The 13,693-nt window shown below is 42.2% G+C and overlaps 1 protein-coding gene across 8 annotated transcripts in view; it reads left to right on the top strand.

The window, feature by feature from the left end:
- add1 (adducin 1 (alpha)) overlaps nt 1-13,284 on the top strand; it is a 36,270-nt gene extending 22,986 nt beyond the window's left edge. For 2 of the 8 annotated variants that reach the window (XM_063012297.1, XM_063012299.1), the window contains exons 11-18: nt 2,500-2,595; nt 2,685-2,774; nt 3,598-3,615; nt 6,059-6,142; nt 7,116-7,272; nt 7,669-7,905; nt 8,177-8,260; nt 12,132-13,284. In XM_063012297.1, coding sequence (XP_062868367.1) covers nt 2,500-2,595; nt 2,685-2,774; nt 3,598-3,615; nt 6,059-6,142; nt 7,116-7,272; nt 7,669-7,905; nt 8,177-8,260; nt 12,132-12,421 — 1,056 coding nt within the window. In that variant the 3' untranslated portion in view covers nt 12,422-13,284. Of the gene's footprint in view, nt 1-2,499; nt 2,596-2,684; nt 2,775-3,597; nt 3,616-6,058; nt 6,143-7,115; nt 7,273-7,668; nt 7,906-8,176; nt 8,261-10,088; nt 10,124-12,131 lie in introns of those variants that run through there. The other 6 variants (XM_063012303.1, XM_063012300.1, XM_063012302.1 and 3 more) reach the window with 6 other exon arrangements.
- The last annotated feature ends 409 nt before the right edge of the window (nt 13,285-13,693 follow it).

The raw sequence follows: 13,693 nt of genomic DNA, 5'->3' as shown, positions 1-13,693 counted from the left end.
TACTGATAAATAATATAATTAATAATAATGTAATTATACAAATATTTTAATAATAAATAATGATTGTAATAAGTAATAATAATGTAATTATACAGATATTTTAATAATAAATAATGAAGATAAAAATAAAAATGATAATATAATGTAATTATAAAAATATTTTTATAATAAATAATGATGGTTATAAATAATAATGATAATTATGTAATAGAAATATTTAATAATAAATAATACTGCTGATAAATAATATGATTAATAATAATGTAATTATAAAAATATTTTAATAATAAATAATAATGATAATAATTACTAATGGTAATTAAATCATTTTAATAATATTTATAATGATAGTAATAAAAATAGTGCTTAATAATTATAATTTAGTAATAATAAAATAGAATAATAAAGGTTATTATACAGGGAGTGTTATCATATTTTGAGGGGTTTAGCCTTTGAAGTTTATTATAAAATATTCATTTTTATTTATTCCTCAAGCCTCTCAAATTATTTCTTTGCCTTTGAAATATATTTTTTTAAACATTAGTGTTAAGAATTCCAGTTTGGTGAAGCTCATGGTGGTTTATAACACAAGACCTCCAACCGGGCTGGAAAAGAATCGAAATATTAATAATAATAATAATAATTCATAGCCTTTCTGGACTTGCAAAGTGCATTAACCATGATAATGATTAAAACTAGTTTACAGAAGTAATGACTTGCATTAGTGGACGGTAATCTGAAATTACTATTCAATAGAAATGATATTTCGTTACATTATTGATCTATAAAGTAAAACAACATTCATTATTACCTTTTCCTGGGCGTAAGTTCATCCCTGTGTGTGTGTGTTAGTGTGTGTGTGTGTTAGTGTGTGTGTTAGTGTGTGTGTTAGTGTGTGTGTTAGTGTGTGTGTTAGTGTGTGTGTTAGTGTGTGTGTTAGTGTGTGTGTGTGTGTGTTAGTGTGTGTGTGTTAGTGTGTATGATCTTAACCTTAATAAAACACTCACTGCCCACAGATGCCTCACAGTCGCTGCTTATAAACACGCGTCGTGCTTCTGCCTCACGTCTTCCTCACTACCTCTCATCCTCTACTGCCTTCACTTCCTCTCTCTTCCTCACTTCCTTCCTTCCTTCCTTTCTCCTCTTTAAATTTTAGTTTCAGGGTTTATTTTGTTTTTATTTATTACAGTAAATTCAGCAGCACAAGAATCAATGCTGATGAGGAATAACGTTTTCACTGCAGACTAAAGAAGCTCAATATAGTGATTAAAGGCGGCGAGTACTTGTTATATACTAGGGTGACCGTACGTCCTCTTTTTCCCCGGACACGTCTTCTTTTTTGGACCTAAAAAACCACCAAAAATGTCCAGGAGTCTCATTTGGGATCCTTGGGAAGCAGAATGCACGACCTGCAAAGTGTTAAATAAAGGTGCCAGCAGAGAGTTCGTCAGGTAAAGAGCGGGTAACACTGAAGATGGAGTTATAACAGCTACAGATTCATGGATGCACGTCTGCCCTGTTAAAAAGTCTTTGACAATAATCTTTATCTTAGGACGAGCTTTTGAATTTGCCAATCAATGATAACCAGAACACCCGGATATCAATGAGATACTAAATGCTGTTGGACGGCGTGTGTTCCTGCTACCGCTGTGAACTTAGATCTCCGGGACTAGTCCGGGCGTGTTTTTGGGGCGGTGGGAGACACATTGAGCATAGCATGGCTCTCTGTACGCAATACAGCCCTGTGAGGTGAAGAGAAGCGGTACTGAAGAATGGGGTGTGTGATGCTCAACAGGGCTTTTCAGCCAGAACGGAGTTAGTGCGAATGGTAGCAGATTTACAATCAGGAATTGGGAATGAATTGACTGGTTGTCCCTTTAAACCCTCCCAAATCTAGTTACCACTGCTGTCCACAGTATTAGTGTTAAATTCATATTTCTATTCTCATTTCAACAGAAATACTGATGCAGCCACATACCTAACGTTACCACTCGTGTCCTATCGGAGGGGCGAATTTAGCCCGTTTCCGAGTGTAAATTGGACATGCCGTACGGGCTCTGTTAGAATTCTCGGACCAGTCGTGTGTCGCAGGTCGTCTTTAAGCTCGTTTCTACTTTCCCAACATTCAGTTCCTTGAGTGTTTGGTTAGAATACAGCCTGCTTTCATTAAAAAATAGAACAGAGTTTTAAAATGCCACTTCTTAATTTTATTAGTGAATTTAATAGTTAGTGGTTTGAATTTTGCGTTCTGAGTACCGAGATGTTTGGGACTAGAACTCATCATCATTGGTTCCCTGTTCTGTGCCGATTTATACTTGAGTTTTTCTTCTTATTCTATTTTTATTTAAAACAGCATGAAGTGACACTTATTTCTAATATTTTTTGTAATATTTTTGTGTATGTCTGGTGCGTTTGTTGTCGTTCGGCTGTTCGAACTGTCTTCAGTTCCCTCGCCCTCGCGTACGCTCTGTATCCGACTCTCTGCTTTGCTAATTGCAGTGGACGAAGGAGGAGAGCGCCCGACAAGTCGCCGTGGCCAATCAGTTCGTCCCCCTCAACACCAACCCCAAAGAGGTCCAGGAGATGCGCAACAAGGTCTGAAGGTTTCTCTTGAATAGTACTCGTGGTCATGTGATGCACTGGGGTCAGTTTCAGGACGAATCATTGTGCCGATTCTTTAACAGATCCGCGAGCAGAACCTGCAGGACATCAAGACCGCTGGACCGCAGTCCCAGGTTCTCACGGGCGCCGTGGTGGATCGCTCCTTCATCCAGGTCAGTTCTTACCGTGTAGTAACTTGACTTTGTTCAAGACTGAATCTAGTAACACACACTTAACTACTCAGAATGGGTTTTGGTCGAATCTTAGGCAGCTTTGTTTAATTTTTTTAAGGTTTCTAAGTGGAAGATGAGCTGTACATGAGTAACAGGAGTTTTTAACCTAGAATTAGTAAATACATGAAATATAGCGGCATGGAGAACATGCTAAAAGCACAAGAACACTGGACACAGTTTAGTGATTTATCACAAACATTTGTTTTTAAACTTAACAAATAACAACTAAGAATAAATGTAGGTAACAGGAATGAATCTTCTTAGTCAGAGTTACAATATTATCAAACATACAGTGGAAAAAGGGGAGAACCTACTAATGCTCTTCCATTGACCTTAAATAGGACTGAGTGAAAACCTGGGGACGTGACTAAAACATGGATTTTAACCACATTATTATCAAGTTCTTATGGAAAATAAATATTAAAAACATAGATGGGATCTGGAGTCACCAAACAATGTTGGAAAAAGGATTTCTGAAAGATTAGAGTGGGGTCATGAAAAAATACTATTTTTTCAGTGTTATAGGGAGTTTTTATGAACGTTTTAAATGATGTATCCCAAATTTGCAATTAGATCAAAGTGCAGGACACTTTGCTCAATTAAAAAAATGCATTTTAAAGCTAATTTAAGGCAAGGCGCACTCACCTGCTCCAGAAGTCTTGAAATATCCAGCCTGTATTTATACTACACAAATGCAACACTCCCATCATCCCATTCTTCCCATTATTCAGTGTGTAACCGTAGCCTTGTTCTTTGACCACAGAGGGCGACTATCTGGCATGTAAGTACAGCTTGAGTTTGAGCTAACCGTAATTACATGTTCGCATCCCCCCTGGCCGGGGTGGCGCTCACTTTTCCTTTAGTTTGGTTTGCCGTGGCGTGTTTTTTTTGCTTTGGTTTTGACTAACGTTACGAGTGTGATTTCACTAAGCGCAAAATTAGCCTGTTTGTACCATGACCACAGAAAAATTCTCTCTTTCGGCTAATATATACATATTAGTCCTTTCCAATGGAACCGCACTAGCTGGAGTGTTGGGTGGATGTATTCTGCATATATATATATATATATATATATATATATATATATAAAATCACTTTAACACTGACAGTATTGACAGTTTATTTACATACATTTATTTATAAGCTGTATTTAAGTTTAAAGCTAGAACTAGTCATCGCTTGGACACGTAAGAAGATTAACGTTGTTTAACGATACTATATTATTCAATCCAATGGCGCATTCAATCCTAAAAAGAGCTATGAAGCCATGACGAGCGAGTCCTGGATGATGAAACGTAGTATTGCTCTCTATAATGCGGACCCGGTCTCATAGTTGCACAGCTCGCTAGTTGTTGTGCTGTATTTTTCTATTTTTGTCAAAGCATACTAGTCATACTAGTTTTAAATTTAAGGTTTTATGAAACGGTAATGATCAGTTTCACTCCTCCGGGGGGTGTGCTTTGTTTCCGGCGCTTTAAAAGGGTCAGTGGTGAACTGGCAAACTTTGAGCTCAGCGGCAAGCAGTAAAAACCGAGCGTCAAAGCGGTAAAACTGCACAAGTGGCACTGTTTCACTCTATAGGGTCCACGGCCCGGAGTGGAGGTGAAATATGATTAGGTGATTGGATATGACTAAATTGGGAGGAAATTTGGGAGGGAAGAACCACCACTGAGATCCGGATTCACTAGACTTGTGGGACTGTAACGGTTTCTGATTAAAATAACACATTACCCGTCCATTTGGAAAGATTGGCGAGTGGTCATGGTACGAGTGATGACCCTCTCCGAACCGTCCTGTTAGAGCGGAATAACAGATCTACCTGCCTGATCTGTTATTTATTATTGATGTGTTTTTAACAGGACAGTTTTTCGGGTGTCGTCTCTTAATTTTACAACATGCACTGTAAGTCTGCATGTCCTACTATTGCTCATTTTGCCTTTGCTAGTTGCTAGTCAGACCTAATGAGGGCATCAGTCAATCCTGTCGTGTTTTATTAACCTACTAAATATTAATATAACAATGCAGAATTATAATAATTTCTGATGGACGGTTTACATGACTATATTTCCACATTGAATTTATTCAGCTCTAAGAATTAACACCATTTTTAAGCTGCTTGTTTTTTTTTTTTTTTTTATTGTTTCTATCAAACACAAACTGACTGAATGTCCTAAATACTCACAGGAACGATAATCTGCAGCGATACCTACAATCTTTAACCCAGTTAAAATGTAAATGATCTTCAATTTCTTGAAAAAAGTCGGTCTAAAGGAGAACAACATGTAAGAACAAAACCTCCAGTGGAAACTTGTGTGCGGTTTGACTAGCACCTTTTGATTTCTCACTTTGCAGTGCATGACTTCGATCCATCTGGCAACCGTTTGGCTTGAATTTGTCCCATTTGCTTTTTTTGGGAAATGCTCAGCGCATGTCTGTGTGTGCATTCGTGTTTCATGGTGTGTGAGGTGTGTGTGAGTGTGTGTGTGAGGTGTGTGTGTGTGTGCGCGCGCATTCGTATTTCATGGTGTGTGAGTGAGTGTGTGAGTGAGTGTGTGTGTGAGGTGTGTGTGAGGTGTGTGTGAGGTGTGTGTGAGGTGTGTGTGAGGTGTGTGTGAGGTGTGTGTGAGGTGTGTGAGGTGTGTGTGTGTGCGCGCATTCGTATTTCATGGTGTGTGAGGTGTGTGTGTGTGTGTGTGTGTGTGCACGCATTCGTATTTCATGGTGTGTGAGGTGTGTGTGTGTGAGGTGTGTGTGCGCATTCGTATTTCATGGTGTGTGAGAGGTGTGTGTGTGAGGTGTGTGTGTGCTGGTGTGCCTGTATTGATTGTAGTGGTGAGGTGTGTGTGTGAGGTGTGTGTGTGTGTGTGAGAGGTGTGTGTGTGTGAGAGGTGTGTGTGTGTGAGAGGTGTGTGTGTGTGAGAGGTGTGTGTGTGTGAGAGGTGTGTGTGTGTGAGGTGTGTGTGCTGGTGTGCCTGTATTGATTGTAGTGGTGTAGTGGTGTGTGTGTGTGAGGTGTGTGTGTGAGGTGTGTGTGTGTGTGTGTGAGGTGTGTGTGTGTGTGTGAGGTGTGTGTGTGTGAGGTGTGTGTGTGTGAGGTGTGTGAGGTGTGTGTGTGTGTGTGTGAGGTGAGTGAGTGTGTGTGAGGTGTGTGTGTGTGTGTGTGTGTGTGACGTTTGTTGACCGGAGCTGGAGTTGTGCACTGCTGATGAGCTTTACTATTGCAGGACGCTCCTCTGTCTGACTGTTTGGAGTCTATCGATGGCCTCGACCTCTCAGACAGCTGTAGCCCTGCTAGGTCTGTTAGAAAGGTACAACCTGCTGAATATCAACCACACACAACATTTCCTCTCCATTGTTTATAGTTAGCATCTACAGTATATGTGTGAAGGTTCTGGGTTAAACTGGTACTGAAGTCTTCTCTTCCTAGATTAAGGTAGTTATGGGTTATTGCTAATGCAAACCACGTGGATTTAGTCACCAGCTCATTTTTTGGATGTCTGTGAGTTTTAGCAGCAGCTACACTGAACTGAGCCTGTGTAGTCATCTGATTTCTTCTTGATTTAATATATTCAGAGGCATTTTCAGCACTCACTGGAACAACTGGGTGCAAACCAGTATGGTTTTATGGTATTAACTAATCTGTGAGCTAAATTAGATCTTTAATTTCATTTATTTAGATAGATAGACAGACAGACAAATTATAGATAGACAGACAGACAAATTATAGACAGACAGATTATAGATAGATAGATAGATAGATACGTATATGATAGACAGACAGACAGATTATAGATAGATAGATGATAGATAGATAGATGATAGACAGACCGATTATAGATAGACAGACAGATTATAGATAGACAGACAGATTATATAGATAGATAGATAGATAGACAGACAGACAGACAGACAGACAGACAGATTAGATAGATAGATAGATAGATAGATAGATAGATAGATAGATAGATAGATAGATAGATAGATTGTTAACCTGAGACGTTGAGCTTGTTGTGGGTTACAGGGTAGTTGTAGCCTGGTGGTTAAGGTACTGGACTAGTAATCGAAAGGTCACTGGTTCAAACCCCACCACTGCCAGGTTGCCACTGTTGGGCCCTTAAGCAAGGCCCTTAACCCTCAATTGCTCAGACTGTTACTGTTGCAGTACTGTAAGTCGCTCTGGATAAAAGCGTCTCCTAAATGCAGAAAATGTAAATAATGGTTCTGACATGACAAGCATTTTAAGTGTCGTCGTTCCCGTCTGTGCTGCTCTTCGCCCCGCAGGGGGAGCTGGTCACGGCCTCTAAAGCCATCATAGAGAAGGAGTACCAGCCTCGGGTGATCGTCACCAAGACCGGACCGAACCCGTTCACCAAGCTGACGGATCAGGAGCTGGAGCAGTACCGCCGAGAGGTGGAGCTCAAGCAGAAAGGTCCAGAAGGTAAAAACCTGCGGGGTACGGAATGTTCTGGACGTTATGGACTGTATGGTCTAAAGTATTTGGACACCTGAGCGTGAGCTTGATCTATGTCTGTGGGAATTTGTTCCAATTCTGAGCCATACAAGGAGCATTTGTATGACTGAGGAACTGATGTTGATGTTCCAGTTCGTTAGAATCAAATTTAAATAATGCAAGATACAAGAGGTGTCCAGATACTTTTGTCTATATGGTTTCCGTGCCAATTAACCTGCAATTGAAATATTTATTTATTTATTTATTTATTTATTTATTTATTTAATAAAACACCATGGTTTTAGTTTTGCTCGTGGGTTGCCAGTTGCTCTGCAGCTCAGAAACGCCCCTGCAGGTCTGGAAAGACGTTGTTGTTGCCTCCAGTACAGGTCTCCGAGTCCGGCGGTTCGCTGAAGTCCGGCGCGGAGGGAGTTCCGACTCCTCCCGCGCCGTCGGACGACAAATCTGAGGCGCCCGGCGACACCTCGGCTGCCCTCCAAAGCCAAGGTACGGAGTCTGGGGCGGATTCGCCGCACAAGGAGTTTCACAGCGCCGTGCTGAAAGCCCTGACCACTGAGATATCCGGGCACGAGCTGCCGGATCGAGACGGCCCCGCCGCAGGTAGCCCGGAGTGACGTCTGTCTGCCCTCGCCTTATCGGAGGCTTGAAATTTTGGGGTTGACTCTACTAGCACTTCCCTTCCCTTGGTCCTTTGCTTTGTTTCTTGCTCTTGGTGTTCCGGTGTGTCTCTGATAATGAATCTGGTTTCTACCACCATGGGGGTCACTGCTTGGTGTGCCTGCTCTGATCAGACTCTGTTTGAATCCCTAATCAGCACTTATCAAAAAATTCTTGCTTTTTCCGGCTCGTGATTTGCTCTCTTGTCTTCTAGATCAAACTCAGGAGCCCGGGGAGGTAGGAAAAGCTCCCAGCCCCACCCGTACACCCCCTAGCACCCCGATTCGAGTAGAAGAAGGTAGGTTTATCCAGGTGGTCACGGTTCATTTTAAGCATGTTTCCTTGTTTGGAGCTGTGGTGTGCCTCAAGGGTCGATACTTGGATCGTTTTAGTTTGTGTCTGTGTATTTAACTGTCTGATCTTTAACAGCTGGAGACGTTTTACTGTCTCTCTCATATGTAATAATAGATCAAGAGAATCAATGGATGTCCATTGGTGATTTTTTTTGCTTCCCTTTTCCACGTAATCTAGTTCCCCGCCACCGCCTCTCCCCACGTCCATCCAAGGAGGGTTGCATTTTTTCAACCTCTCTTTGTGCAGGCGCCTCGACCGCCAGCAGAGGTCGTAATTACAGCAGCGTGAGGCGTCCCTGTCGGACCCTTGTCCCGCCCTACAACGGGCACACAGCCAATCACAAGTCCTTGAGCTGTGAAAATGAACAAAACGACCCTCCAGAATCTAAACGTCACGTCCAAATAATTAAAATCATAGCGGCTCCGTGTTATCGGTATTTTTTTAAATCTCTTGATCTTTATTACGTTGGATTACACCAGTGTTCTCAGATATGATGTTTGCAGTAGCTAAAAAACACAAAAAAATTTGAAGGAACCAAAGATTTATGGCACTATACGACCAAAAGTATTTGGACACCTGACCTTGAGCTTGTCTGACGTCCTAGTTAGTTAGTTAGTTAGTTAGTTAGTTAGTTAGATAGATAGATAGATAGATAGATAGATAGATAGATAGATAGATAGATAGATAGACAGACAGACTGTGGGAATTTGTGCCCTTTCCGTTGCTCAGGAAAGCCTCAGTTGATGTTCCAGTTCATTCCAGAGCTGTTGAGGCCATGTCTTTATAGAGAACAGTCTTGCCGGAACAGGAAAGGGCCTTCCTTAAACTGTTGCTGCAAAAATGGACACTGCAATATAACGTCCTTTATATAACTGATTACACAAGAACCGTTTTAATTTAATTTAGCACACAGCCATAAGAAAGTAAATATAAAATAGTTCCAAGATATAAAGACAACATTGTCTTGCCATTAAACGACACATGCGTATTAAACATGGTGTTAAAACTCAAATAAATAAACAAAGTAATAAATAAATATAAATTAATTTATTACACCTGTTAACATAAAGCACCGATGGGCGGCACCGTGGCTCGGTGGGTAGCACTGTCGTCTCACAGCGCGAAGGTCCTGGGTTCGATCCCCAGGCGGGGCGGTCCGGGTCCTTTCTGTGCGGAGTTTGCATGCTCTCCCCGTGTCTGCGTGGGTTTCCTCCGGGAGCTCCGGTTTCCTCCCACAGTCCAAAAACATGCAGTCAGGTTAATTGGAGACACTGAATTGCCCTATAGGTGAATGTGTGTGTGTGTGTCTGCCCTGCGATGGACTGGCACCCCGTCCAGGGTGTTACTGTGTGCCTTGCGCCCATTGAAAAGCTGGGATAGGCTCCAGCACCCCCCCCCCATGACCTTAAGTGAGTGAGCACCGATTTCTGCCGTGAACATAATGAACATAAATGTGATAACAAACAAACAAACATGTGAAGTGGTGTCCCAATACTTTTGTCCATATAGTGCAGTAATGAATTGCTTTAAATGTTAAAGCTTTTAGAGAATCAGAAGGTCAGTAAAACTCTGTGTGTAATCAGATTCGCTCTTCATCCTCATTTCTCTGAGGCCTTTCCAAGAATGGCTGGTGTCCATTCTTCTCCTCCTGGTGATCTTCTTTTCCCTTTATTTTCTTTAACGTGGTGGCTGTGATTTGACCCACGTGGTCGTTTTTTATTTTTATTTTCTACTGTGCTTTGTTTTCTTCTCCGTGGCTGCTTTACAATCAGGAGATGGAAATGCAAAAGAATTCCTGTTGCCGTAGTAAGTACTGTCCCACTCCAACTCTTCACCCTCATGCTTGTTTTAGCTTCCTCCTCCTCCTCCTCCTCGCCTGCATGTGTCGCTAGATCTCTCCGGCTCTTCTCCTCCTCGTGACCCGGTCGCTTCTTTCTCCTGCTCCGGCGCTGTACCTCCCTCTGTGTGTCACGCTGGGGTCATCTGACGGGTCTGCTCCAATCAGAAAGCCGTTTAATGTTCATTTCGATGGGTTCATGTAGGGTGGAACCGAGACCCGAACGCACCGGGACGATCTGTGTCGGTGTTCTTTCAACTGAATATGTGTAAATTCCTACAGGCACACTCCGAAATCTTGTAGGAAGCCTTTCTACAGTATTGCCTTAAAATAGGTGGTGGTGGTGGTGCCACAATATCAATGCCCATGTTTGACATGGTGGCACCACCATAAAATAAAGTAATAAGCCATCAGTTGACTGGGCATCTACCTAGACATGATTGGCTGTGTCTGAGGGTGGGGTGGCCGAAGCCCTGTCCAGTGTGGTTCATTTTCAGCCATTTAAATCCCCCCCATTCCTTCCAAAAAAATGGTTCTTGTGTCAATATTTGGAACTGGAACCCTGACCGCTCTTGAAGTCTCATAAACTGATTGCAGAACCTCGAGATGATTCCAGTCGCTCTGTGTATTAGAAGCTCCTAGACTCTCCCGCTCATTAAACTTTTGCAAGATTAACAGGCTCAGCTCCGTTTCTCTATTATCTCGACTGCTGTGCGTTAGCTAGAACAGGTAACGTATGGTCCAGACCCGGTGTGTCCAGATCCACCGTGTCAGTGTTTCTCTTGTTGATCGATCATGCTGTGTGCGGCTTTTTTCTGGCTCTGCAGAGTGTCGCTCTTGTTTGGTATCGCTGGTCAGTCAATTCTAGGTTTTTATTTGGTCAGATATAGTAGGTGAGGTCCCAATATACTGATCAGACATATCATTAAAACCACCTCCTTGTTTCTACACTCACTGTCCATGTTATCAGCTCCACTTACCATATAGAAGCGCTTTGTAGTTCTACAATTACTGACTGTAGTTCATCTGTTTCTCTACATGCTTTGTTAACCCCCTTTCATGCTGTTCTTCAATGGTCAGGACCCCCACAGGACCACCAGAAAGCAGGTATTATTTGGGTGGTGGATGATTCTCAGCACTGCAGTGACACTGACATGGTGGTGGTGTGTTAGTGTGTGTTGTGCTGGTATGAGTGGATCAGACACAGCAGCGCTGCTGGAGTTTTTAAACACCGTGTCCACTCACTGTCCACTCTGTTAGACACTCCTACCTAGTCGGTCCACCTTGTAGATGTAAAGTCAGAGACGATCGCTCATCTATTGCTGCTGTTTGAGTCACTCATCTTCTAGACCTTCATCAGTGGTCACAGGACGCTGCCCACGGGGCGCTGTTAGCTGGATGTTTTTGGTTGGTGGATTATTCTCAGTCCAGCAGTGACAGTGAGGTGTTTAAAAACTCCAGCAGCGCTGCTGTGTCTGAGCCACTCATACCAGCACAACACACACTAACACACCTCCACCATGTCAGTGTCACTGCAGTGCTGAGAATGATCCACCACCTAAATAATACCTGCTCTGTGGTGGTCCTGTGGGGGTCCTGACCATTGAAGAACAGGGTGAAAGGGGGTAACAAGGTATGTAGAGAAACAGATGGACTACAGTCAGTAATTGTAGAACTACAAAGTGCTTCTATATGGTAAGTGGAGCTGATAACATGGACAGTGAGTGTAGAAACAAGGAGGTGGTTTTAATGTTATGGCTGATCAGTGTATAGTATGATATGCCATCTAGTGGTTGGCCATGAAATTGCATCAACACAGTTATTGCAGAGCAGGTTTTTTATTTATATATGCAGATGCAGAATAATTTATGGCTAGCTGATGCCATTAAGATTGCTTTAGTATCAGTTGAGGATGGTCTTGTATCACATTGATTTGCGACCCTTGACATTTCTTTCTCCCCGCTCTCCCCCCCTGCAGAGCGCCAGCAGGATCAGAGCCCCAAAGACGACAGCGACTCCACCACTTTAAGACAGACCCTTCCCGACCTGACCCCCGACGAGCCCGCAGAGACCGTCGCCCTCCCCGAGGAAGACCCCGCCCCCTCTCAGCCGGAGCCCAGCCCCGCCCAGACGGACGGGGAGGAGCAGGTCGGCGCCGACGGCGACCAGGCCAGCGACGACTCCCCGAACAAATCCCCGTCGAAGAAGAAGAAGAAATTCCGCACGCCCTCGTTCCTCAAGAAAAGCAAAAAGAAGTCGGAGTCCTAGAGAGCGAAATCTCCTAGGCGACCGGCCGCATCAGTTTAGTTTCGTTTAAGCTCCTAATCGCTCCGAGTTTTACGTCTTCAGCCTTTTAATCTCGTCTCGGCGCGTCGTTTGTACTGTTTGTTTTTAATAATTACTTTTATCTTTCTGCTGCAGTCTGGAGGACGAGCCGATGAAGTTATTTTATTTCCCTTCTTTTATATGAAATAAGAATAAATCACTAAGCTTCATCTTCTAACCACTACGATGTTTTTGGATTATATGCTAACGTGTTTTAAAAAAGAAAAGGAATGCAAAAAAATAAATGAGTAAAATAATAAAATAACAATTGCTGCACGGTGCTAAAACATATAACGTGTCTGTTGGCATTAATTTGGCATCCTTAGTAACGGCTGCCAAGCTGGTATATCATCTTACATTATTATAATTCCTGCGTAACTCTGATTATGGTTAGATGCACTGAATGAAACTTTAACAAACACTTCTGTCCTATTTCTCCTTTTTATTTTAAATAAATATATAAATGAACACTCTGAAGGTAGTCCAGCGTAGCCAGTGTCTAGCCAGTGTCTTATTAAAGAGAGGAGATGTGGAGATGTGTGAGCCGTAACAAACACACGACGTTTCCTGAGACTGAAGTTCGTTTTCTATTTTATTTAGCTTGTTTACAGCTTGTATAGCGCAGAATATAAAATGTATTTTCCTTTTTTTTTTTCTTTGTGAACTAACACACACACACACACACACAGTCTGTTCACTTACAGAATATCTCACACCCAGAACCACTATCACTGATGTCTGATTTGACTCTTGTGCTCTATTTTGTCTCATTATTTGTACTATTAAACACCCCTGAATTCAGCAAAGACTTGATCTTGTTCTTCTTTTTATTCCTTTATTATTATATCAACAGATTTCTACACGTTTCTGTATTTTCCGGGCTGTAAGATGCTTTTTTTGACCGTCTAGCACAGGGGTGCCCATACTTTCTTGGCTTGAGATCTACAATTTCAGTCGACAGGTCATCATGTCATCAATTTCAGGTCATCAAGTTCGGCCTCGTCATTTTTAAATGTGCTTCAGTTCCTATATTGATATTGACAGGGTGAGTGACTGAAAAATCACACTGACTTTATTCTGATGATGTACTCTGAATGGTGTCAGTCCGCTTTATATAGTCTGGACAGGAGCTGCTGATGCGATATTTAGACTTCATTATTTTTATGGTGAAAAAGGCTGATTCACACAAGTAGGTTGATCCAAAAAATTCTGGCA

The sequence above is a fragment of the Trichomycterus rosablanca genome, chromosome 16, assembly GCF_030014385.1.
Source record: "Trichomycterus rosablanca isolate fTriRos1 chromosome 16, fTriRos1.hap1, whole genome shotgun sequence".
In the NCBI taxonomy this organism is placed as follows: Eukaryota; Metazoa; Chordata; class Actinopteri; order Siluriformes; family Trichomycteridae; genus Trichomycterus; species Trichomycterus rosablanca.
The sequence above is the reverse complement of the archived record's forward strand: the minus strand, read 5'-3'. Positions and strand labels throughout refer to the sequence as shown.